Source organism: Pseudochaenichthys georgianus, chromosome 13 (assembly GCF_902827115.2).
Source record: "Pseudochaenichthys georgianus chromosome 13, fPseGeo1.2, whole genome shotgun sequence".
Classification (NCBI taxonomy): domain Eukaryota; kingdom Metazoa; phylum Chordata; class Actinopteri; order Perciformes; family Channichthyidae; genus Pseudochaenichthys; species Pseudochaenichthys georgianus.
The window spans coordinates 14840275-14863070 of NC_047515.1; the positions used below are offsets into that span (position 1 = coordinate 14840275).

General features: G+C 40.4%; 1 protein-coding gene across 5 annotated transcripts in view; it reads right to left on the reverse strand.

The window, feature by feature from the left end:
- tenm4 (teneurin transmembrane protein 4) overlaps positions 1-22796 on the reverse strand; it is a 154334-nt gene that overhangs the window by 18815 nt on the left and 112723 nt on the right. For 4 of the 5 annotated variants that reach the window (XM_034097617.1, XM_034097614.1, XM_034097616.1 and 1 more), the window contains 9 exons: positions 22116-22377; positions 20454-20721; positions 20207-20350; positions 17124-17373; positions 16694-16714; positions 12592-12824; positions 11604-11758; positions 5765-6642; positions 1503-1675 (listed from right to left, as the gene is read on the reverse strand). In XM_034097617.1, coding sequence (XP_033953508.1) covers positions 1503-1675; positions 5765-6642; positions 11604-11758; positions 12592-12824; positions 16694-16714; positions 17124-17373; positions 20207-20350; positions 20454-20721; positions 22116-22377 — 2384 coding nt within the window. The remainder of the gene's footprint in view (positions 1-1502; positions 1676-5764; positions 6643-11603; positions 11759-12591; positions 12825-16693; positions 16715-17123; positions 17374-20206; positions 20351-20453; positions 20722-22115; positions 22378-22796) is intronic. The other variant, XM_034097615.1, reaches the window with a different exon arrangement.

Sequence of the window (22796 nt, forward strand, 5' to 3'; positions counted from 1 at the left end):
TGACAATGTGATTAACAACCATGAGGTGTGTTGAAGCGCACAAAGAAAAGGACAAAAACAACCAGATGAGCAGAATGGAATCATGAAGGCGGTGCATTCATGTGTTATGTGATCACCCAGTTGCAGGGCTTACAAAGCAGACAATAGTGAATTAATTAACAGCAGAGTTCCTGGCGCCGCTCCTCTCACCAGCAGATGTCTAGGACAAGGTCACAACGCGGAGGTGACCACTCCATTGAGCAACGGTGAGAAACCAGAGATTGTCATCTCCTGTTTCAGTATTGCAGTGAGTCAGTGAGTGGAGCACACTTTTAAATGTTGAATCAAATGTTAGAGTGGGAAAAGGTGGAGGTGGCGCAGTACTTTGAGGAATGAAGGTAGAAAAGTTCAAAGCTATCAACGGGTACAAAACATGATATTGGAATCCATAAATGTGTAAGACAAATCAGGTGAACTAAGACACACCGTTAGTCCACCCTCTGCCTGCTTCTCTCTTACTCAACCTGGAGCATTTGGTATGGGCCCCCAGCATTGTGCCTTATGAAATGTGTGTCATGACAGAAAGTCAATGTATAGTGTGTTTCCATTTGATTAAATGAGAGTTGCACTATAATAGATAAAATAAATGAAATCTGTCAAGTAGGGTTGCCTTTGACCAAATATATTTTTAGTAAACCAGTAGTCGACAATTACTACTGGTTTACTTTATGATAAATAATGTTAATCATTGTATTGGCTTTACTGGTTTTAGTTTCAAGGTTGAGAAAATACGTTATGAGTAACATCTTGGTAAAAAATATATACGTGCATTAAGCCCTGATCATGAATTCGAAACTTTAAATAAATGTTTTCTGAGGTCAGAATTATTCTATATTATCTATCTAAATATAATGATATTAGGCTAGGGCTGACTCACTGTCACTCACTGCTGCTTTTTCCTTCAATCCCATTTACTTGAAACTTGTTGTCAGGTGAGCTCCCTGTCAATTAAGCCGGCTGAGATGTGGAAGGCACATTTTTGCTTGCACAGTTTTCCTTTCACCTTGTCATGGTTGTCCTTTCACCTTGTCATGGTTGTCCTTTACACGCTCTGAACTCTGAATGATCCCACACTTTCTGCCCGACACATGAACCAGGCGCAGCTCCCCAATAAAGTGGGAGGTGTTTTCCGGCTGACGACAACATACAAAAAAGTTGTTTTCTGAAACTAATGAAAAATTGGTTGACTAAGACTTTTTTAGCCGGTTAAGGTTCAGTTCACTTTTAGTGGGCAACCCTAGAGTCGAGACATGATGTTGTGGTTATTTTAGATAGCACAGGGACAGTTTTTTGTTGGACCGACACACCTTCTGAGTCAAGAATAGTTGATATATCTTACCAATGAATGAATAATAACTTTATAGAGAGGTATCTGACTGAAAATGTGGTTTTGGCACTTTGTTTGACACAAAATACTTTTAAGTTACCGGTTCCATTTGTGAACTACAGTAAAATACACTTACCCTGCATGAGTGTGTAGAAGGTGCCGGAGGCTGACAGGTTGGTGGTGATGGTGATATCTTCTTTGTTGGAGCCCTCTGTCTGGATGCGGACGGAGCTGTCGGAGGCTGTGCGGTAGCTGCTCACTTGGCCCGTGGGGTAAGTGACATTAGTCAGACGCCCGTAAATGTCATACCTACAAAGAAACACATTAATGTCAGCCAGAGAAGGCAAAGGGAGGGCATGTTGTTTGTGACTGTGGATAAACAGTCACTGCAGCAGAATCATAAACAGGGCTGTCATGAGACATTTTCTGAGCCTTGTTGAGATCTTTTAAATCATAAGGAAGCAATCAGCTGTAGGTAGGGTAAGCATACATGCAGCAACATACAGTAAATGTGACTAATGGTGAGTTGCTTTCAAGGATATACTGTCTCAGTGGTAATTAAATTACAAGTAGGAAATGGGTGGCCAATATTTTCCTCTTGGTGTCACACATTGTAGAAATGTGTCAACACAGGCAGTAAACACCGCAGTCAAATCTTCAATGGTGGCAGTCTGAGGTAATACAACTCAGAACCATCAGCTTTAATCACTGAAGCACAACCAACACAACTTCTAAACTGTGAGCAAAGTCCACAGCAGTTAGCGTTTCATGAATACAAAGTAGGTGCACCAACAAGCTTTTGCATGAGAATGGGAATGTGCCATCAATACAAATGCTTCTCAGTTTGTAAATAACTTTCAAAGGCTGGAAGCACATTTAAAAAAAAAAAAAACCTGAACTTTTGACGAGGAAAACTGTCATGGCCAAGATGAGAAAGCACACACCTTTTCACATTTGGAATTGTGTTTATTAGCTTAAAAGATTAGGGATATCACCCTAATCTCATTATACAGTCTATGAAATAGAAGCAGTGAGGTGAGAGTCCTCCAAGAGATGCAACATCTCCCCTGCCTACAAATCAGTCAGTTCATCACAGACAGGAACATGAGTGGCCAGATTGTTTCATTTCGCTCAGAGAGCAAATCAGCATAGCACAATTTGAAATATTTCAGATTGCCAGTGTTCCAGAATAGGTGTTAGTGAACGGTACATTACTTAAAATGAAGACTTTTATCTGCGCACTGAATACAGATTGGAAAGCCCTCTTCAATGGTGCTGCCTGCTATAATAAAGCCTCTAATAAATGAGACGGCGGGTGCTGGTTTACGGATATTTCCTCAGCGCTGCCATCTCAAATATCCAATATGGAAAGGAAGAGTGGGAGAGGAATCATCTCCTAGAGATAAATGTTATCTGATCTCAACTGCACGAGGGACCGGGACTCATAGATGCATTTACAACCCAAAGTCTTACCACTTTAGGAAATACTAAATAGCAGAGTAATTCATATCTTATTCATATATTCTGATACTGCTTATATTTTATCAAGCAAGATATTCTCCCTGTGTTCATCTCACAGAAGTTGCACATTATCTGTGCTGGACCACTTTTAACTGTTCACTTCATTGGACAAAGAGTGCGCTCTTGTTTTCCTTAACCTCCGCACAAAAGACAGAGTCCACAAGACAGAAATGTCATTCCGCTGCCGTCCCCAGTTTGATCACTGACCCAAACTCTCTCCGTCTCAATTAGGCCCTAGAGCTAGAGCAATTCCTCGGGCATCACCGCTGAGCTCTAATGGCTCTGGCCTGCTTCAAATCAGCTGCCTATTAGCTTGCTTTCTCTGGACAAGAGGGGCATGCAGGGGCAGGCTGCTCATCAGAAGGAGAGGACTGCTTTCCAACTGGATGGCCACAAGTCCATTCAGATTGCATCACCTCTGTGTCACATGCTAGCTCTATGACCTTTCACGCTGGGGCCCAACAATAGCCCGGACTCTTCATATCAGCGTCGCCTCTGGCACACCTAGCTTCAGTCTAACGCTGATTTCTTCCTCTTGCTGCGTGAGAATTTCATAACACATGTGGCTAATGACTCTACATATGAAATAAGGGCAACAGCCTTGTGATTGATTCAAAACAACTTGTTTTACATGATTTAGCTGCTATAAATGATCTATAATCAAGCCAAGAATATTTGCTTGGACCCAGTGACTAGATGCATTACTGGCCTGTTAATTAGAGGGCCAAGAGAATAATTAGGCATCCTTCAGAATGCTGCATGATTTACTAGATTTACGGCATGCCTCAAGCATGAGCACTTATCATACAACAAAAACATTAGGAGGTCAGCGGAGCATCTGCGTATACAGTAAGCGACAGAGAAAATGAGGTTGCCAAGGGTTACAGCAGGAAGACATTATAGCAGCGGTCTTTTGTTCACAAGACAGACAGTCCCTTTGTGTTTAGTTTCTGCATTCAGCATAATTGATTGTACCGTATAGGCTGCAGGACGTAAGTACATATTCATTAATATTGGTAAAAATGTTTAGCAGTGCACTTTGCTGAGCAGAGATGAATGCTCATTCAGACGATGGCAAAGTAAGGCTTATCCCCTCAGGTATGGAGTGACCTTCAATGCTTATTATTGAAGAAAAACAAACACTCTTTATTGGGTTTAATTTAAACATGGATGATGCTCATAGGTAACATGATGTCATTGTTTCATTTGAAAGAGAGAAACAGGAAGAATTACTTTTCTTTATTTTAACGTTAGATATTTCTAAATGAAATATGCATGTTTTTGAGATAGCGTAGGTTGTAATGCCGTCATGTGCGTCTGTTGTTGGTACAATAATTTAGCAGTAAATAGAGAAAACAAGCCTCTAGCAATATATTGCATTTACTACCGGCTAAAATACCATGCAGTGTTTCATATTTACAACATTTAAAATACATACTTTAGTTCTTTCATTACAGATCTTGATGATAGTACCGTTTTAGAATGATCTGTATGCACATTATCCCTATTTCTTAAAGCTCTTTGATGTTACTAAATACAATTCAAACAGCTTGCAAATGCTGAAATAGTTTTGGTCCTTAGGTATAGGTAAGGTTGGTGAGACATTTAGGAAATCCTGAACACCCATCATTTGTATTTCATCTTTAAAAAAGCTTTTGAAGGCTGGACATCTTGGAAGATAAGAGTATGGGACAGTATTATTTGTACTGTACTGCACAACAGTCTTGCATTGTGCTTTGAACAGCCTGGATTCCAGTTTCCAAGATCTTGTGCTTTACTTGACCTCCCTAGGTTGTGGCTCCAGACTTTAATCTTTGTGTATATTTAATTCATCCTCGGGATTGACATGCTGATTATCTATCAGCTGGCAGTGTGTTTTATGTTTGTTATTTCGTCCCATCTATTTGTTCATTTTGTGTTGGAAAAAAGGAAAGAAATCATAAATAAAATATGTTTGTCTTTTCTCTAAATAAGGCAACTTTACTTTGAGTCTATTCTTAACCCTGATACTAACATCAGACATTTCACAGGAAGTCAAAGAGAAATAATTCAGAATACCAACCACCCACTTGGTTTGTCGAAGCCTTAGGCAATTCCCTATACTCTGAGAAATGCCTATGCAACCGTCTCCGGGGACAACCAAATCAAACAGGTGATAAATGTCTGCTCAGATTAAACAGAGCGTCTGATTATGTGTCAGAGTGTTATATTCCTCAAGCGAGGTGTAAGAGATGTCTGACCAGCTTAATCACACTTTTTGGAATGACATCCAGTTAGCACAGTATCCCTGGGTACAGTATATTAAGCTAAGGGACAGATTGCTCCATAGAAACCACAAGAACATGAAATCCTATGTCTTCGGTTGTTCTCTCACAATAAGTGGTGCGCCTCAATCAATTACTACCTCTGGCAATTATATTATGCTTATATAGTCCTACGGGTAAATGTGCCTTCCAGCAGATATATGTTGTTCCAGTGCCTAACAACTCCAAACAAGCAATGGTCTGCAGTCGGTCACTGCAAGCTTGGGTGCAGATGAGTAACACATCATCCAGTAATCCTATTTGGTATGATAAGAGCAAATAGGATTATACCCATATTTCCACATGCCTTGTATTGTAAGTGAAATAGACGGTAGAAGGTAGATCATGTGCCCAGACACCAAACTCAGATGTCAAAAAGCACTTCAACTCTAAATAGACACTCAAACCTACCATACATATCGAGACAGATTTCTGTTCAGATATTCCAACTCTATATTGAATTGAACAGATCTATTAAGTTGCTCTGTGGGGTGAATCTATAATCAGCTCAACTGGCAACCAGACTCTCAAAAGATTATCACAGTGTTTTACAATGTTTCTTAATATTACTTACTCAAAGAAAGATGTCCATCCATTTTCATTCGTCTTAGTTGCAAGGAGTCCTGAGCTTCCGTGGTAGGTCATCACAGCCAGCTCTTGACCCTGTGCAGCCACTGATTTAAGGGCATTGTTCGTGCCAATGGTGAACCAGAATGTCTGTCCATCGGGGGCCATCAGCCACAGAGGCATGCCCGTCGTGTCTCGCCGAATGTTCACTATGTTTTTATTCTTGTCAGTAATGCTACTCAGATCTCCTGCGCCTGTGTAGGTCAGATTGTAGAGGTGGTCTCCTGTTGTCAGACTTTGAGTGAAAATGTGGCTGCCGTTGGAGTCGAACAGATAGAGTTCATCGTGAATGGGAGAGGACACTTCATACATGCTGAGGGGATTCAGATAGGGCTTGTTTTTGCGCACAAAGCGGATACGGATGTTGCCCAGATCTGCAATGTATAGCTCTCCATCCGGACACACCGCGAGAGACGACGGTGCATTCAGCTTAGCATCCTTGGCATAGCCTTCGTCTCCAAAGTAACAGTCACAGTTGGCATCATTCTTGCAGTCACAGCCACTCGGTGCCCCTGCAACCAGAGAGATCTCTCCATTGGTGGACACTTGTCGTACTCTGTTTATTTTCTTTTCATCTGACTCAGCGATGTACAAAACACCAGTGTGGGACACTGCTAGGGCATTGGCGGACTCCAGGGTGGCATGTACGGCCACTTTGCTCAGGAGGAAATGGTCAATACCAGGCACTTGGCAGTGCATGGGCCGGCCTGCAACAATACGGACTTGATGGTTTTCTGAGATCTGGAGTACTACATTGTTGTCCAGGACGAACAGGGAGTTGTCCATGGGACTCACTGCCAGGTCTGTGGGCCACTCAAGACGTACCTAAGAGCAAGACAACACAACAAGAATATCAGCTTTAGGTCAGAAAAACAGACCATACTCTTATTGATCCACACAGTTTTCACTTTATCAGACATAACAGTCCCTTGAGGGAACAATCATTGCAAAGTGCTTACAAAAAAGATAGGCTGCTGTGGAAAAGGTGGGCTATCTCATAGCTTACGCTGGAAGAAAAAACATTACTTGAAACGATTTATTATCTGATAAGGAGGAACACAGCGGCTGCGGTACTACTAAAAGGGGAGCACACAACATAATTTTTAAGATCAAAGATGATAGCAGTGGTGCTGAGGGAGCGCATCACAGGAAGAGATCTACCAAAACATCAGATTAACCTACAGAAATCACACCGTAACTGATGGTGAGAACTCTGTACACACAGGACTGTATCTTTTCCCTCCACCCGGTCACTATTTTTCCTTTGCTCTGGGTTATTCATTTTGTGATGACAAGAGATAGCATGAGTCCTTAAAAAGAAAGTGGAGCACACTTACCAAATGAAAGTACATCCTGCCTTTGGCCTCTTAAATTATGACCTATTGTTATGCTAACAATCTATCAGGCTTTTAACAAATTGAAATGATTGGATTCATCCAATTTACCAGCCTCCCTCTCTCTTATGATCGCAAAGGACCCCTTGGGAAGAGAATATGAAGTGCCATATTTCAATAGAAGCCTGGAGGCAAAAACAAAGGCAGGTTCAGATTTGGCAAGCCATTAAAAAAGAGCGGCCTTAGCATTGTTTTGGATACTTTGTAATAGAAGTGGGTGATGTGAAGGTGAATGAATGTTACTGTGGTCATTTGTCATAATGACCTGGAAATGCAACTACAGGGAACTGGGAAATCTCCTGAGCATCAGGTCATGTGTACTTTGAGGATCATATTATACTCTTATAAACAAAAGTTGTATGAGTAGTAGTCTTTAAACAATTTCCCAAATTGGGATCAATAAAGTACCATCTTATCTTAAAGAAATAGACAAATGCAACATGCTGAGTTCATCTGTGAGGACAATAGAGATTACCTACTGTGGTTAAATAATACATTCTTTCTTTCTTTCTCTTTTTTATTAAGCTTTGCTATGTATTTGATTAGGCTGTACTTCTTGGAAAATAAAGTAATAGTAAACAAAAAACTAAACAATAAATTCACCAAAAGCCTTTAAATAAAAAGGAAGGTTTCTTACTTGCAAATTCAAGAGCTTGAGGATTACAAGGCTTTGAAAAAAAAATGTTTTCATTGAATAATTTGGGAAAACAGTCAAGACTGACTCATTACATTTAACTTATGTTGACATGCTACTCTACATTACATGGCACGAAACACAGGGGTGATAACATGCGAAATATTAAATTCAGTAAAGCACGCAGGTTGCTAAAAGCCAAAAGCTTTCATGCCATAGATTGTCTTTTATTTAATCTGAATATGACAAATGTTTCTCTGAAGGTGATTATTTAACTCCTGGCATTGTCATGTGTTTGAATCCCTGACACTCTTTACCAGCATAGTAGTTGACCACTTTCAATAAAAAATCCCGAATCCCATAAACCTCCCACCCCCCCCCCCACACAACGAATGAGGTTTATATAACGGGACATATCTTGGGCCACATACAGTACAACAAACAGGGGACAGGCAGTGGATACATGTCATCTTTCAGTGAGCAGAACATGCATTTACTTGGGACATGAAGGGGAGACTTTAAATTCCTTAAAACCTATTCCTTGTCAACACTGGTGGTTAAATATTTCATGAGCCAGAGTGTGGAGTGGCTCGGAGGAGCTGCCTGTAAGGAGGTTTTCACGCCACTCTGACTGATGAGGGGATGTTTCCCGAGCTGCTGTCCCATATGCTGTAACCCGATCATACCCTCCCCGTTATACAGTGGGGCAGCTGTCAGTAATGCCTGTCTGACACAGCAGCCTCCAGCAAAAAAACACAAAATGTGCTTATTAGCCAAGGAAGCACGTCATGGATTTGCACCGACACAACAGTTATTTTTAAATGTATTTGAACATGTATTAGATGGATATAGATAGAATTGGAGGGATGAAACCCTCTTTAATGGTCACACATGCAGAGCACACAGCACACAGTGACATTTGTTCTCCGCATTTAACCCATCCTAGTACCAGGAGTCTAGTACTAGGAGCAGTGTAGCACCATAGTGTCCTTTTCCATTAGCAGTCTCTTCACTATTTGCTAGGGATGTAACGATATATCGAATATCGCGGTAAATAAATGTCTCAATACCGTCATGAGACTGACAAAATATACCGCGATTTTTTTTTTTAATATTTTTTTTTTTAAACCTTTATTCAACCAGATGGTCCCATTGAGATCATCAATCTCTTTTTCAAGGGAGACGTGTCCAACATGGCAGCAAGTAGGTTACAACATGAACATAAAACAACAGATAACACAAAAGGACATCGTACTTACAGGGCTAAATGTACATACCTAGAGACATTGACAAGTACCAACAGTATATTAATATCTCGCCCTGTCAATAAGCCTCACCTTCTTGGCAAAAACTGTATTGTTTTTGAAGTGGTGGAGAGACAATGCACAGTTTTGACCACTGCTGTCACCCATGGCCAAAGCATATCTCTCTGTCCCAGCAACATCAGTACCAAGCAAGAGAGTTTTTTCCACAGCAGGGGATATTGCAAACGCCCAAACATCCCAGCTTCTACCTGGAAATGTGGACGTGCTCATATTCCTAAAAGATAACTTTGATGATGCTGAGTGAGTGAGTGAGTGAGTTAGCACAGTCAGAGGCTTGATGAAGCCCTCTGAAGCTGCTAATACACTTGAAATATTTTAAAGTGATCTTGTTTCAATACATGGTCTCCCTCTGTTTAAGTTTGAATTCAGCGGGGAAATGCAAGGACGATTTACAAGAGAAACATACAATAGAGCAGACTCGTTTTAAAAACTGCAAGGGCAAAGACTTTGGTATAAACAAATTAAGAGATTGTCGAAATAGGTCAAACTCTTGTCCTATTGCATGATAATACAAAGCTGAACATGGCACATACTGTAGGGAGTGTGCACACAGTAAGCTCAGAAGAAAACGTATTATTTTTGTCTTTGTTGCATGGCAACATTTTGAGCTCAGGCTAGGGACAAATCTTTTTGCCAGGATTTGCACACACTTGTGCCCTTTCATGATAATACAAAGTTAAAATAAAGCAAGATTACAGAGGTGCACGTTGAATAAGAAAGGACTTCTACAGTACGCTCTCTGCACAGATGGCACTGCAAGATAACAACAACCTCATCAGAGGAGAGCAGGAATTGTGACATTATGTCATGCCTGGAACAGGTGAGGTACAGAAGTAATGACCACTGCCATGAGCTTTCTCCAGAGAAACTCTGGTCCTAAGTGAGGGATAGGGGAGTGTTTGAAGTAGGAAGCTACGTGCCCTGGATGAATCTTTAATGGATGCTTTTTACTGTCTGGGTGTCTCTGGCAGTGCTGGTGCGATTTGTCATCGTTGTACAGCTGCAGTCAGTCTGCTTGTGTCCTGGCTGCTGGATGGTGAGCATCTATACGCGCTTGTGTTTGCCTGTGCGCAGGGGGGTAAGGGAGCAGCAAGCACAGGTCAGGAGGGGGGGTGGAGCTTCCCCCGGGGCTGGAAATGGGCAGCTGGAGGCTTTGCTCCCTCTCCTGAATACATCATTTCACAGACACACAGAAAGCTTCTCTGCACTGACATCTGAAGCGCCCTAGGACCTGTTTGCTAGTCTTACTCAATAACAAACACCATGGGGCTGAAACAAACTAGTGGATTGTAAATCACATTTGACCATTAAGGCCCAGGAATGCTCATCTCATGGGAGCAAATCTAAAACAAGTATGGAGTTTTATTATAAATGACTACTACAGTATGGCAGGTATATCCCAACAACTCCTATGTACTTGCATTGAAAAAAAGATGTTTCAGGAAAAGCAGCCATGCAAAGGCTGCTGGGGTATGCAAAGTATCTTCACCACCAAAGCAAGTCACTGAGCTAGAGAGCGATGTGACCTCGGAGCAGTGTCCTTGCCTGGGGAATGTGCTCTGTCTGAGGTAGCAGTCTGCTACATATGTGTGCATCAGTGAACATGTGTGGGTGAATCTAGAGCCACTGAGGTTACAGGTCACAGGTCACCCTCATCATCCCCCTACAGCTATAGGTCAACGGCCTTTGCATTTGGTGCTGTGTGGCCACTTGACACGTACATGTGAGCTCCGGGACTACAGTGCCACCTCTGATTTCAGCATGGCTCTATATGCCAGTGCTATGTTTATTCCAGCTTCTGTGTGTATCAAGAACGTGTATTTGCTTGTAATTATATTTTATATATATTATAAATGTTTGTCATATACCAGGAGGGCACAGCTGTGTTTGGGGTTGCATCCCTAAATTCATCATTTTTTGTAGCATTGATTTGAGCAAATCCATACAATCCTTGGTCTGACCCTACTCACGTGAATGATCAAAGTTTTGCAAAAAATAGCTGAATCCTGTTAAGATAAGATGTGCAATAAACACATGTATTTCAAATATACAATATATTCCTTATAAATGACACAGTTTATTGTATTTTTTGTGTATTTACATCTTCTGTTGTCACATTGGGTTTTTATGTTTTAAACCGTCTTGCTAGCAAACCTCCTCTTGCGGAGTATTACAAATCTGAGCCCAACTATTACTGGCAGTGGAATCCAAACAAAATGCTAGATGCCCGCAGGCTCTAACTGCCTAACTCAGTATATTGTTTAAGTCCGGAGTATTTGAAAAGCTGGCCTCATGGAGACGATAAACAAATGGGAATCGGAACTAAGCCCATATAGGGATGTCAGCCGCCTGACTGGGGTTATTCAAGGAGATGGGAGTATGTTGAGAGACAGGAGAAAACACATTCTGCTGGCCAGGTCAGAGAGGTCGTACCTGAGAGATGTCCATCACAGCATCGCAGCTGAGAGGTCGGGCAGAGGTCAGGTCATTGAAGCCCAGTACAGTAGAGATGATACCATTCTGATCAATCCTGCGAATCATGGTCCCATCCACAAAGAAGATAACACCGTACTTATCCACAGTAATGCCTGCAGATAAAAAGCCCCCCAAAGGACAGAAGAGGAAAATATTCATCAGTTGTTTTGTTTATCTTAGACTTAAAGTGAGGACAGAGAACCACTAAATGACAAGTAAGTGCTATTCACTGCAATACAAATGAAAGAATAATCACTGCAATGAAAGCTAATGCGAAGATTGATTTTTTTTAATCAATATTAGAGAACAATAGACATGAAGTATATGAAGAGTACTGTTTTTATTGATTCAATTAAACCTATAATTTCATCGATATAGTCCCTTTATCTCATGTTCCCTCAGCCCAAAACAACAATGGAGCTGAAAGAACTACATGCAAATCTCTGTATTTTTGTATTACTTCAGGGTGTGTCACACGATATTCAAGTAGCTATGAAACATCTAGTCTTGAGTACTCACGGCAACATTTTCTATTTGTACAACGGACTATATGTGATGCACATTTCAGAAGGACTTGAGTGTTATTTCAGTGCATATGAATCACAATGTCATCCCCATGGAGGACAACAAGTAAGCATGTGATCTGGTGACTAATGCATCATCCAAATATGGAAGCATCAAGACAAAGAAGACCCCAGGAAACGGGAAAGCATGCCATCAAAAATGTATGTTCTGTTTTAAAAGTAACCGAAGCTAGTTAGGTCCATGTGTCCAGCATTAAGATGGAGGTATGATTGTTTACGGCATGAATCCTGAAGTGTATTGATTTAGCCTTCGGGAATACTGTCTTTAATTATCCAGCAATCTAGTCTAATTAAAAAAGGAAGCAAGACAACTGACTTGGGATGTCACTCTACATTGATTATAATAACAACGGAAACAATACCTCTGGGGTTGGTGAGAGTGGCCTCAGCAGCTTTTCCTCCGTCCCCGCAGCGAGTGTCATCGTACGGCAGACACTGGTCACCTGTGCCCGCCACCAGCTCCAGGTTCTTTGCCACATCTTTCACAACATTCAGGGACTTCACCTTGAACACCTTCCTGCTGCTGGTGTCAGACAGGTACACGGCGCCGTTCACTGGACTTGTTGCCAGGTAATACTTGTGAGCAGGGCTGTTGCTGAGAGGAGGGAGGAGAGAGGACCAAGCCAATGGAAGTCAATAGAGCTGGATGGGCTGCAGTGCTTTCAATAAGAAACATTGTTTAATATAATTAACATGGATTCAAAAGCCATTAAGAGAGTCAATTGGGCACAATTATAGTTTAAACCACGGACATGGGAACAAATAGAATGAGATTAAACATGGCAAAAGATAATGAGATTAAACATGACATAATGGTGGAGCTTAGACCTCATGTACAATACAGTCAGCTTTGTTAGAAATCCTTGTTGTCAAAAGAGGGTGAAAACTCCTGTAGCTTATAGATTTATACACAGAAGACATATGTGAAAATACTGTATACGTAGACACATACATATGTGTAGTTTCTTTCTAATGACTGGAACAATAGCAATGCTGGGGGTTATAAAGAGTAAGGAAGACAAAGACAAACAAGGGTCTATTGGGACTACGTCATTGGGGAACATTGGATTCTTTATAGAGATCCTAATTACTCCCCCATCGCTGACCAAAAGAATCATTGTGATAGATCTGTCATATACTTTAGCAGCAGTTGCCTAGTTATTGCTAGAAGGAGCACAGACAAGTATATTTTCTGTCTCCCATGGGACTTTCTCTACAGAAACAAATCCAAAGCTGAAGCATCATTCCAAACACACCATGCATCCATGAGGTAGATATTCTAGTGTAGGAAATAATATACTTTTAAACTTCCAACTAAGTCAGCAAAGTAATCCCTCATATCCACAGGAGGTTGCCCAACCTGTCAGACATAGAGACACATATAACCAATCCTGCTGTGGTGGTGATGCACACAATCTATTAGCAATCTCCTGTCAGAATACACAGAAAACAAAGATGTCTGAAGAAAAATCCATAGTTGTATAAATGAAGTGACACAGAGGACTATTTTGTTCACAAAAACATCTTAACTGAATAGAATACAAAACATTATCTCCTACTGAAAAATCAATCCATGACAGATTGTAAGTAAAACTTCCAAGCCCACTGGTACCATACACTGCTGGATGCTATTGACTCTAGGCAGGTCAAATCTTATTTTATATCCGCCTGATATGACTGACAGATTTGACAGTTTTCAGTGTGCCCATTACTACAGTACATAGAACACATTGTACTTGGACACATGTTCTTCCAGACATCAAACACAGCGGACCTTTAGTTGAGTAACTGAACGTCAGAATTGTATTATCAACAATTTGGCAAATCTACAAGGGCCATTGTGGGTTAAAATAAATACATACGAAATTAGGGGAGGTTTTATTCCAATAAAGAACTCTGACTGTAAAAACAAATTACATAATCTATGATATTTTGAAGTCAAAATTTCGGGAGAAAATGCTCTTGTCCACCACATGCTTGACTTTGCAAGGTTGGATTTACTAACCAAATGATACCTTGTAATCCGGTTGAGCCATAATGAAATAGCTGGATTTTAGCCCGGAATCAACATATTGTAATTAGCATCTGTGTGGCATTCCACACGATGCACTATGCATCTGTGGTGTGATGGGCTTGATCAACTTTGCAAAGTGAAGCAATTTGTTAACTTCGAAAAGAAAGATCAAATGTTGGAGGTATGTTCCCCCTTTGCCCACATTTATTTGTCGTGTTATCTACATTGCCCCCTATATGACATCATATTAATATAATAAATTATAAAATTATTTAGAAATAATCCGTGAAAAAACGTTGCAGCCATTTGCTGGTTCCACCTGAACAAATATGTTCAGCTTCTCCCTTTTGTTGCTAAGCAGTGTAGTGTTTAGCACCACCTTAACCAGACCAGAGTCATCAGGGCAGGCTGGAGCTCAGTTCTGCCAGACCTGATGAGCATTACAGAGAAACCTGTCAGCAGGGTGCCATTCAAAGTGGATTAAGATAGAATTTCAACTATAACCTTGAGGGTTCTTTAGGGCTTATGTTCTGCATGACAGTGCCAAAGCTTATGTTTTTTATAATACAACAAGAAGAAAGACTAGTGGGTCTGTGGAATTGTCAACTCTGATACGTAATTTTAAATGACAATTGACCTTCAATGAATCAGTGATGACAGGGCACTGCAGCACACCTCAGGCACACATGTCACAAACAGCCCACTGACCCAGCTGACTGATATGATGGCCTACAGTACATTCCAGGTACAGCTGAATGTCTGAGAGAAACCACTGCTGTCACAGAGTGGCTCAGTAGCAAGCCTCAATAACTGGATACTACTTTGCATTCTATCTGCCATGTGCAATCAGCTGATAGCTTATCAGCTTCCAGTCGCATGTAGAACCGTGTTTGTCCCCCATAGTGTTTGAAACTATGAGGCGTTATTCCCTGACCTTGAGCTACGGCCATATACTCCATCTATATTCACTGACAACATCTAGTTTGTAGAAGATAATTGGATTTCGCTGCATGCTGGCGTGGCAACGGGGGGAGCATGGTTGGAGTGGATGGGACATCCTTAGTAGGGGGTCAATGAACATTGCAGTGAGATCACCAACCTCACCATCCTATCGCTAGCTCACGCATGAACAGCAGGCAGCCACCCATTTCATACACACATATGCTGTGTGTTCCTACACATTTATCTTTTTATTATGCAAATGCATTTGGGTATTGCGAGCGAAGGGGCAGAGCGTTAGAGGTTCTTTGCGTTTGCTATGAGGATGTTTCTTTAGTTATTGAACACACAAATAATTTTGTTCTGCAGAAATATAAGATTAAGATATTGCGTAAAAAGCAATAGAGGGTTTTCTTTTGTGGTCCTTTGAAAATAGAGGTCAGTGACCAGCATCACTTTTCATCCTCAGTGTGACTGCAATGTTCCTCAGCTGAAGTCATGCATGGTATCAAACGACCACATGCCACCTGCTAAAGAAAATGAGGTTGTATCTTTATATCTTACGCCAATGAGAACATCTACACTGAGTTACCATTTTATTATTTTCATCTGACATCATTTTTTTAGGCTTTCTATTTAAATGTCAGAAAGGTGTTGATTTAAACCTGTATTCTTGTTTACCTGTCGTATGCAGTGCAATTCAACTATCGGGGCAACATTTGCTTTTAAGTATAAACCAACACCATAAAGCGCTGTCTCCAAATGACTGTACAATACTTTAAAACCTCTGACAAGAAAAACAAAGACCGATGTGTTTTATAATGGCTGGGTTTCTTGCAATAACTTTCACGCACAAGTTACTGGTGCACACGAGAAACTAACTCGTGAGCACATTTTCTTTTTCTCAGAGGCTCTGTAGGGTTGCATTTCGTGCCATAATTAAAAAAATCCCTCAAAAAGAATTCCTGTAAACATAATGATGTCAATGTTTTTTTGACATCATAAAAAAAAAAACGTTTTAAACTAGCCTATTAAATATCTTAATTCTTCTAAACTGATTGTTGTTTTTAAATCTTTGTTTTTGAAGTCTTGAATTACTGTTTGCTGTTGCTTGTTTTTAATTATGCTCTGGAAAGTGTCCTTGAGAGCTTTGAAAGGCACCCATAAATAAAATTCATTATTATTATTATTAATGTTGTTTTTAATCCTAAGGGAAAGTGCCTCTACTGAGCGACCAATCCATTGCATTTGCTCTTTAAATTCACACTTACAGATGCAAAAACACAAGGCATTGAATCTAGAGATAAAGAAAGCTCAAAAACCAATAATACACTACTAAATCCAAGCTTTAAGGAGCTGAAAATTATGCAGTAAGCCAGTCAGTATTTTACGATATGATATTCTCGCTGCTCAAAAGTGTGCGTCTAAAATTAGTTTGAAAGGGCACTTCGACATCAAGTATGTGGACTGTACCCTTTTCTATATTCATTTAAGCAAATACTGAGTCTTACCTATGCCTGAAGTCTTTATTTCTGTTTGCCAAGAGCAGCAGAAATTGAGAGAGAAAGGAGTTAAAATGTTAGTTGAAAATGTTAGTTGAAGAGATAGAAAATAACAAAATAACATTTGTTAGTGGACAGAATTAATTATAAGAGAATCATAACAACACATCATATTCTGTATCTATAAGTCAAACCTTCTTTGCTGACATTTAAAAACACATGTATCTTTTTCCTGCTCTGTTAGGAACCCATTACATCGTCATCATCCCTATAAGGGCCAACTCCTCCAGCTGATACAGGTGGAGGAGACAGGCAGGACCATCAATCCTGGGCCTTTAGAGCTGTTCTGTCTATCTCTATCAGCCTCTGTGCTTTATGACCTGTGTGCAAGCTGAGCTCATGGTCCTCAGTGAATGTTAGCAGGCTATTCCTCCATTACCTGAGCTCCAGGACGCTGGTGACATTCCCCGTGTTGAAAATCCTCCTCACATAGTTGAAGTCGCCCACATACAGACTTCCATCCGAGCCACAGGCCAGAGCCACAGGAGCCAGCAGCTTGTTTCCGTCAGCGAGGCCATTACAGCTGGGGCAGGAGATGCTGCGCCTGCGCCCGTTCCCCATCACACTGCCGATCACAGGGGGCTGCTGGGAGATGAACACGTTCTCCCCATTGCCCATGTGAAGAATACCTGATGAGGGCACAGGAAAGAAAAACGTTAAACCGGCAATCTGTTTAGGTCGAGCCTATTTGAGGCATAAATGCAAGTGCTGACTTGTGGATAATTGAAAACAGATGTGACATAGAAGATACAGGTATTGCAATTTATGTAACCAGAGGGGGGCTTGAACATTTGACGGTTAAATCAAGTTTTTTATATTCTTTGTCATGTAGCAGTGTTTCTAAATACGCCATGTAAGGCATTCAGGTTAGTTCCCTCCAAGAAAAACAATTATTCAAGAGGCTTAATGATGCAGCACCTTTATTATGTGATCAATGCCAGAGATCGTTTCAAGGGGGGTTTAATCCCATGTGTAATTCACCAAACTATACAAAAGTATAGTCACACAGACAGTAATACACAAAACAAAAATGAAATATGGCACCTTTAGCAACTGTTGACTGTCATTTCACTACAGTGATCGTAAAGGTTGCTCCGAATTAGCTAGGTTCGGTTAGTCTACGTGCATGTATACAATTCTAAATTGTTAAGAAAATACACTTTATTGTATAAGCTAAAAGTTCCTACATAATTATGTTCACACAATATAAGTTTGGATCATACAAATGATACAATACTGTTTGGAGTTTTGCTGAAATAAAACAATGTAATGCTATTATGCTGCTTGTCATTTTCTCCTGGTGACCAAAGATTGTTTATTGCAGTTTAAAAAGTACAGATGATGAACATTTTGAGGTCTGTGAGTGCAACTCCGCCACAACTGGAGCCATCAAATGAATCTGTGTGCCAGTGTTTGCACTAAGTCTACTCTATCATCTGTTTTAACGGGTGGAAATACAATTTCACGCCAAATGGGTACCAAAAAGCCCTTTGGCAAAAGAGGAATACCTTCGAGCTAGAAAATTACCACCCAGTCACAATAACGACAAAATTGACTTGCCCCGATTAAAATGGCATTGTGCCTCCCTTTCTAACTCCACATGAATATAAATGGAGCCGTACCAGTTCAGTTCATGTGCAATCCTTCAGGCATGTACCCACACACACATACACACTATGTTTCCATTAGTTTTGCCAATATACTCTTGGAAAATGTTCAAATATATTAATTTAAAGATGTTCCCGCTGTCCAATCAATGTAATCATATTTGAAATTCAGCATCTGCATGTCTCTGGTGGTTTTATGCTTCTGATGGTGACCTGAGTTTTTTGAGCAGCACAACATGTGGTCTATTAGAAAAGCTCAGCCAAGCATCTCGTTCCTGGGACTTGATTTAATCTTAGGGGCTGCTGCTGCTGGGAGTAGCAGACTGACAGCAATTTAATTAGGAATGATTCTAAAAATGCTGGGCATGAACAAGACATGGAGGTGCCAAAACGGGGGAGTCGGGTGGAGGAACTGGCAGTGCAGGTGGTGAGGGGGCAAGTAGCAGCTCTCTGCCTCACACAGACAGCACATCCAGAATCAGCAGGTTCAGTATGACAGATCCAAGTGCCACCTTCCTGGGCACTTTTCTTATAAGTATGCTTCATCTCCTCTGATGAGCCCTTCCAGACACAAACAGACTGTGAAGCCTAGCTACTGACAGCTAGCCCATAACTTTTTTCTCTCTTCATTCACACTCCTGCCTTTCCGGAGTAATTTGATGGCAATAACTAAATTGACCCTGCTCGCCTAAAAGTGGAGAGCTGTAATAAAAAAGTCAGATCTATCTGATGCAACATGACACAGCTGAATTGGAAAAGCCTCACAAAGGCAACAGACAGGAAGAACAATTCAATGTTACACTAAACGCACCGTCTTAGGCACTGAGCGGACAAGGTGGTACTTATCTACATTTCTTTATTAGAAGTAAAAGTATTGCATTCAAAATCTTACTTAAGTAAAAGTACAAAAGTATCAGCATCAAATTATACTGACAAATGCAACTAAAAGTAGTTGTTATGCCTAAAGGCCCATTTCAGAATCATATATGAAATGACTGGATTATGATCAAAGGTGATAGAAATACTCAGATCCTTTACTTAAGTAAAAGTAGCAATACAGTAATGTCACAATGCTTCATTACAAGTTAAAGTCCTACAAGTACTAATTCTGCAGAAACATTTCCTCCATATGTGATATATTACTATATGTATTACATTATTGGATTTTTATTATTATTGTTGCATCAAGTAGCATTTGACTGTTGTCGACAAACAAAGTTTTGATACACAAATGAAGGATTTCAAGAACTGTTTGTAATGTATTTACTTTCATATACCTTAAAGTAGTTTAACATCTTAATCTGAAAAGTCACTTAAAGTTATTAAATAATCCAGGATTTAATCAATGCAGTGGAGTTACATTAAATTATTTTGAATTTAATTGATTTATTTAAAACAAGGGACAGTGTACATTAATCAACATATTAAAAACATGTAAAAGTACTCGAATTAGCCAAAAGGCTAGTTTCCCTTTTAAATAAAGTGGAGTAAAACTCTAAAGTTACTTTAAATAGAAATACTCAAGAAAAGTACAAGCACTTCAACATCTTATAAAAGTACAGTTGAATAAATATAATTAGTTACTTTTCACCACTACATACAACTAAAATAATCCCTGTTAGTTAAATGACATTTTAATAAAACAAATAAAATGTAATTATTTATTAGAAATGTGTACTTGTATTAATGTACAGTAGGAGTGAGACACATTCCTGGTACACACACGTATTTTCCTTACTCTGATTCTAAAATTGAACAGTTTTAATAAATAATGTGTAGAAAAATATATTATTTTCTACAGTTTTTAATGAGTGGTTGTGAATAGAATTGGAAAAAAAAAAAGTAGCTGACTCACCACTCTGGATATTTAAAGCGTGGTGCTTGTCAATAGTCCATCCGCCCAGTTTGGAGGCAATGGTTTCGTAGCCCTGAAGAACAGCAGTCCTCTTCTCCCAGAGAATAAGGTCTGGACATGACTCATACTCAAATCCCACAGATACTAGAGAAAGAAGCAAGGATAACATTAGCATTAGTAAACCACAAATGTCCTGGATACAAATTAATATACATGAATTCCATGTAATATACACTTGAAGCCTTACCAAAAGCTTCAGACAGGCCATAGACCTTCTGGCTGTAGACGTCAGCCTTGTCCCAAACAAAGTAATACAAGAGGTTTGGAGCTGCAGGAAAGCACTTTCTGAAGAGCCTGCCTTCCACAGCCACCATCAGATGAACCTTCATCAAGTTGAAAGGGATTGAGGTGTGGCTGAGAGTCACTCTCAGTATTGACTTGTAACCTGGAGTCCTGCTGCTTAAATACCCAAGATGAATATCCGTCCCTGGTATGGGGACTTCCTCCTGCAGAGACTATGGATGAAACAAAAAAACAAAGCTTATAAGTGACGGAATGAAAACATAAATCCTTAAGCCAGCTGAAAGGAATTGTATATCCTAAAGAGCTTAGAAATCTATTTTCTTCAGTGTTGGTGTGTCAGGATTAATAACAGGCCTTTGTGTGTCCTTTTTTTCAACGCAGATTATCAATTTGTCTATCCTTTGGTCAGTGGCCACTACAACCTTTTTTCACATATTTGTCATTGCCTCCCACCAAATATATGGCTCCATGAGAAGATAAGAGCGTCAATTAGAGGACAATTATTTCCATGCATTACAAGGAATCCATTGAAGGATTTCTTCATTATGTACTCCAGTGAGTATTTCATTATTGAATTATTAATAGTAAGCCCTTCATTAGGACAACAGTCTTCCCTGCAATCCATATGACAATGGCCTTACAAGATGCCCTTGGGCCCGGAGCTTGTGCAGTCCGGTTATATATAGAGTAATACAGTTAGACTGGGAGATACGTGGTGGCCTTGGGAGTTGTCCTAATGTAAGACCTACAACCTCCTGATGATACAACAGTAGGTCAGCAGCTGTTGTACATTGCTCATATTTAGGATCAAGAGTCGACAGCAAGGGTTTGATTGAACAACACTGCTTTGATTTAGTGACCTCTGTTCGTCTCCTCAGAATAAAATGTAAAGTAAACATTTAAATAGCTAATTTATCAATCGGTCAGAGGACACGTCACTTATGACATGTTTCTTTTTAAATGTTCACAGAGTGTGGCCATGCCTGGTTAATTAATTAGAATTCCCTTTCATAAGGACAGGCTTGCATTGGGTGATGCTCCTTTATGATGTTCCTACAGCTCTTGGGATAGCAAATACAGGGCTTCCATAAATAGACAGGACTGCATAGTAAATTCACTGATATGCCATAAATCATATGAAACAAAGTTGGAGACAAAGTAATTAGAAGGGCACAGAGATGCCTGCTAGAGATACAGTAGCCACACTTTCACCTGCACACAGAGGCTCAACACATAGACAAATATAAAAATATATAAAGTTAAAAAAGACAAAAGCAAATCATTTACACTGGTACTTGTATGCCTAGTCTAGTAGATTACAACCCAGGAGAAATTAAAAATGTCCAGGCTGTGTTCTGTGAGTCAGGTAATCATCATCACTCCGCACAATGCACATTGTAAATTGCCCAAGTTCCGCAGACCAACTACACCGGAGAGACAAAATCACAGCACTGCCATGAGCCACAGTTACTATTACACTTGTACTTGATGAACAGTCTTTAGGGGGCTCCCCCAGATGTGTGTCATGAATCATTTGGTGGACAGACCCATGTAGATCACATCCTGCAGGGCAGTGAAGAGGGGGGGGGTGTGGGGGGGCAGTTACCTGGATTTCGGGTACGACGGTCCGCCTCTCGGTGCAGGAGCCAGCGAACGCGGTGAGCGGCGCCGGGGAAACCACGGGGCTCGGCCTGGTGAAGCTGCTCAGGTCACAGCTAGGGATATCATTTTCCTCATGCCGCATGACAATGGTATCCATGACAAAGAAGCGTCCCCATGGCAACCAGAGAGTGTGCTCCTGGGTGATGAATGGAGAGCGCTCAAAGTGCAGGGCTATGGCTATGCCCCCATTGGTCACCAAGTCAAAACTGGAACACAGATGTGCACACAGTGTCAGAGAGGATAAATGTTGACTCGCATACAGAGAAGATGGATTATATATCTTTCTAATAAATACACTGACAATTTCCATTAGCAATGCGTGTAATCTGCTGTGTGTTGAGGATTAAGCCATGCAACAATTTACTGTGAATATAATGACTGTTTTCTAATTAACGGTAGTTATAACAGATCAAACCTTAATACATTCCATGTTTTATTAAATTAATGCTTTGAAAGGATTTGTATTCCAGTATATAGCATCTTTTAGGCAGACAATAGCTAAAAATACAATGGGATTAATCACAATGTTCGACCTGCATTACTTAATACATCTCATAATCTGTAGATTTTCTTTGCTGAATGGAAAATAGTAGATGTCTGCTATAAATCCAGACATGGCTGTTTC